This window comes from Papaver somniferum, chromosome 10, assembly GCF_003573695.1.
Source record: "Papaver somniferum cultivar HN1 chromosome 10, ASM357369v1, whole genome shotgun sequence".
In the NCBI taxonomy this organism is placed as follows: Eukaryota; Viridiplantae; Streptophyta; class Magnoliopsida; order Ranunculales; family Papaveraceae; genus Papaver; species Papaver somniferum.
Genome location: NC_039367.1, coordinates 65,698,142 through 65,702,967, shown reverse-complemented (window position 1 = coordinate 65,702,967; position 4,826 = coordinate 65,698,142). Strand labels below are relative to the sequence as shown.

Below are 4,826 nucleotides of genomic sequence, written 5' to 3'. Positions count from 1 at the left end.
TTGTTTTTTCTTTCATTTTCTTGGAAAGGTTTTCTTTGGGCCCTTGTTTATCCAAAAAATAAATAAATAAGATTATGCCATCTAACGTCTAAATTAATGGCCTCACATTTACACGCAATCCTAAATGTGGCATAGTGTAATTATTTCACAAAATTTGTTAAAAAGATCAAAATGAACAATTCCTGGGTGAAATGGACAGTTAGATTTTGATACTGTTTAAATGGACAAAAATGTAAAAATAGGCAGGATGTAACTAGTTTCATCGTGCCCATTTTCAAATATTTTTTCTTATTTTTAATTTACACAGGATGTATCCAGTTTCATCCTTGTTATTTTCTAAATTTAAGGTAGGATGAAACCAGTTTCATCCTTATTATTATTTTTTTTGGCCATTTCACCCAAACTATTTTTTACTCGTCCATTTGAACCGTGATTTAAAAATATTTGGATAAATGACCCATTTTCCGTAATTATTTTTGATGAATTATCAACCCCAATTGAATGCCTCTTATAAATGTATTAATGTTGGACTAGTTATTGTAACAATGAATTGGGAAAACAATAGGGATAGATTTTGACAATCCAACCGGAGAAATCTTTCCCATCTAGTGTAGTTTGGCAAAGGGACCACAATCATTACCTGCTCTTCTTGTAATAATCTTTATAGTGTGAAGAGAGTTGGATATACTTTAACATATATGTTCTATATAAGGACTGAATCCATCACACTTCTTCTCCACTAACAAAAAAGGAGTCAGCCAGTAGTACTCTCCCATCTTCATTTCCCCCATCTCTTCTTCATTCATGGCTTCTGCAAGACATTTTTATCTCTTCTTCCTAGTGTTTCTCTTCTCTTCCGTATCTCTTCAAATTCATGCTAGAGATAGTCAGTTCTTTAGTAAGTTCACTCGCGTCAACAATGTTGCCGCCGCTGCCAACAACAACAACACCGATGGCATAAACAATAATGCAGACAATGTGAAGGAAACTGCTGAGGTTTTGCCAAACAAGGAAACTCCAGTGGCTGAAGCTCCATCGAAGAGTGAGGAAATGAAAATTCCTGCTTCATCCGAGAATGAGGAGGAGAAGCCGAGTTTGAGCAAACAAGTCGAAGAGACCAACAATGGTCATGGCCTTTATGGTCATGGCTCCGGTCAGTTCCCTCCCACCACCACAGAAACCAGTGATAACGATGCCGCGTTAGATTCCATGACCTACGCTGAGCTTCCAGATGAAGAGAACTTCAGCGAAGAATTCGGTACTACTCCTAGTACTGACGCTTCTACTAGTGATCAGGGTGGTGCTGTCGACCAGAGCAAGTCGACTAAAGACGGTTACCCATACTACAACAACAATAACAATGTCTATGAGGGTAAGCAATTCGGTTTGGCCGACGCTCAGTTCGGTACTGGTAATGTCGATGAAAATCACTACCACAACTACAACAACAAACGTAACCATGATGAGCAGCAATTAGAGAAACAGGGCATGAGCGACACAAGGTTTTTAGAAAATGGCAAGTACTACTACCATGTTGGAGCTGCTAATCCTAATGTGAACACTCATAATGATGAGTATTACAAGCACATTAGTGGCGCTGAATTTATCGACCACTCTGCTGTTCGAGAACAAAATGAAGGTAGTCATTACGGTGTTGCTGATAAAATTGGCAACAACAACAACGTCTATGAGGGTAAGCAGTTTGGTTTGAGTGACGCGCAGTTCAGCACTGATAATGTCAACAACAACCAAAACTACGAGCAGCAAATAGAGAAACAAGGAATGAGCGACACAAGGTTTCCAGAAAATGGCCAGCGATATGACGGAGCTGCTGTTAACAACAACAATTACAATTACAACAACAAGTACCAGCCCATAGAGAGACAAGGAATGAGTGACACAAGGTTCCAAGAACATGGCAGATATTATAAAGCTGCGTATTCCAACATGTACCAACAGGGAGAGAAGCAAGGAATGAGTGATACAAGATTTCTAGCAAATGGCAAGTATTACTACCATGTTGAAGCTGCTAATCCTAAAGTTGACACGCATAATGACGAGTACTCTAAGCACATTGATGGCGCTGAATTCATCCAACACTCTGCTGTTCACGAACAGAATGAAGGTAGTCATTATGGCACTACAACTGGATCGTCATCGTCACCCATGAGAATGGATTCTTCGTGGTTTAGAAACCAAGAGCAGCAACAACGTAACACCAATGGTGGTTATTACAACAACAACAATGGGAATCCATTCGACCGTCAGTACTCAAACTCCAACTACAACAACAACGGCAACTCATTTGATCGACAGTACTCCAACTCCGATTCCAACTCCAACTACAACCCGATGGACAAGAACAATTTTGATGATGACAATCAGTTGGGGCCTCAAGGAGAATATATTCCCTAAAACTGATTCAAAAAAAAAAATGTAGGGCTACAAATATTTAATGATGAATCATAATACATATACACAAGGATAGAATTGCATATCAAGATTAAGATGGGAGGGAGGCATGGGATTCTCATAATTCGGACAAATTTTTATACTAGTTATTTGTCGTTAGTTCTGTTCTTTAGTTTTTAATTAAATAATATTTGTATGTAGCAGCAGCACCACTATTTATCACTCATGGCTATCATGTGGTCGATCAATCGATCGATGAAGATGTTTATTGTTTCTTAGCCAGAGAGAGTGAATTATATAATTTTTACTTGTGTTTATCATATATAGTTTGTTGCTTCATTTTCAAGTATCATCAATCCATGAAATGTTTCATTAGCCATGAGCTTTTCCTTTTTCGTGTCAAATAATGATGGTCCCTTGCCTTCTCTTAAAAAAGAGCACGACATAAAGAAAAGTGAATCAGTAAAAACGGAAACTAGGATTAGTCTATAAAATGTTTAGGGTTCAGTACGAAGGTTTCAGTGGCTGTCTCCTGCACAGATGTTGCTAACGATCCAGTAGATCCGGTTAGAAAAGAAAAAGGGCAAAGTAGTTTCATTCATAATTTCATATGCTCTCTTTTTCTTGTACACTTTGATTGAGATTAGACCAACTACTTTAACTAAAACTACAGTACTATGTCCGTTCCAACTACCTTATTCAATGCCATTAACACCATTACTCACTCAAAGAGGTTGAGTAATTAAACAGCATTCCAATTTTAATATTGAGTTTTTAATAATTTTCAGACATAAATTCCACGTGTATGCTTTTATTTTACTGAAACTAGGCCTAGGTCCGTCCTGCTCCTGGCAGTGTAGCACCGGCTTATTCTATCTGAACAAACTCAGCCCCCTTTCCCATGGTAAGTTAGTAGTAATTATACGAGATCTCCAATATTTGAGTAGAGACTCGAACTGCTGACTTCCTATCTGAGAGTCAGACTCCTGGCCAACTAAGCTAAAGTTTCAAAAATTCAACAATTTATCAATCGGCATCATCAAATAATATTAATTGTTTAGTAAGCATTTTCTTATTTTCTTAAAAGAATGTCAAAATGGAGAAAACATAAAAATATGAAAACTAAAAAGCATCCAAAGAAAAAGAATAATGGAACATAGAAAAGCACAACAGTATCTAGAGAGTTGAGTAGAAAAGAGAGAAAGTGATGATGACAGTGGTGGTGGTGGTGGGTAAAAAAGAATGAAAATGGGGTAAAAGAAGAGAGATAGAGAGACTACGTGCACTCTTAAATTTGTGTATATGTTGATAATTTCGTCGGTTGCCAACTACTTTTGCTCCCCACATACCTCCAATCTCGCCACTGATCAATCTCAATTCCATAACATACACTTTAGGCTAATGAGCTGACCATCTGTTTGTTGAGTCCATTATGGTCTACATGTTTGTGGCTTTATTGGAGAGAAAAGGTGTCTCTTGAATTAACCACTTGGTCTTTGTTAGTCATCATCCAGCAACAGTTCCTCTTTAATTACAACAATCCAACTGGACCAAATTGATAAATGTTAAGTCGAATTACCCCTAACCACCACTATAGTGATTTTATGAGTTGGTTCAATCTATATTTCCATCATTGAAAAGGAAAAACTAAATTAGTGGAGACTGAATAATTTTTGGATTGGCTCCCTTTCAAGCTAAGAAAATGGATATGCAATTGCAAATATTCGAAATAGGGGTCAGCATGGTCTGGATTAGACAAATTTTCGCCTCATCCGGGTTCTTTTTCTTTTTATATAGAAAAACTTAGGCCCGAAAAGCATAAGAGGAGTACAACCCAAACCAGAGCTATTGGTAAGCAGAATACTACTACTCCTAGGATTAGTGTTCTTACAAGCTAGGGCCAGACTAAAAGTGTCCATGTGTTAAAGTCTATGCATAACGTTAAGGTCTATTAAAATCAAATAAATAATATTCTTCCTACTCTCATTATCTTCATTGATTTCTCTTCTAATTCTTTTATGGTAACTGAGATGGAATTTTTCCTGAATTGCATCGTGATATAGCATCATGAAACGAACTACAACTTCCATGGATACAACATGAATTTCGATATTTATGTGCGAGAATCCTTTGACCCACTCGATGGCTAAGTCTGCCTCCCTGTTGCTCCCTATTCTCCAGAGTGTCCTGGGTATCCTCTAGTCCTAATAGTATGTCCTGCAAAATCCAGGACTGTAAGTGCAGTGAAAAAAACTAGGGATTCTGGGTCGTGCAAAGTGCATATTTTGATGATTATTCTAAATGCCTCTCTTTGATCGGTACTACTTGGATAATAAATAGCAATATCAGCCTGATCAACCTCATTTTCATAGTCCTCATTCTGAATAACAGAATTAAGTATATGGTCCTGCATG

The 4,826-nt window shown here is 37.5% G+C and overlaps 1 protein-coding gene across 1 annotated transcript; it reads left to right on the top strand.

The window, feature by feature from the left end:
* Positions 1-721: 721 nt before the first annotated feature.
* Positions 722-2,751, top strand: LOC113318047 (GATA zinc finger domain-containing protein 14-like). Its single transcript, XM_026566170.1, has one exon. The coding sequence runs from the start codon at positions 805-807 to the stop codon at positions 2,413-2,415; it is 1,611 nt and encodes a 536-aa protein (XP_026421955.1). The 5' UTR covers positions 722-804; the 3' UTR covers positions 2,416-2,751.
* Positions 2,752-4,826: the final 2,075 nt, after the last annotated feature.

Excerpts from the sequence above, each read along its gene's own strand:
- LOC113318047 (XM_026566170.1), top strand. The coding sequence starts at position 805 with ATGGCTTCTGCAAGACATTTTTATCTCTTCTTCCTAGTGTTTCTCTTC.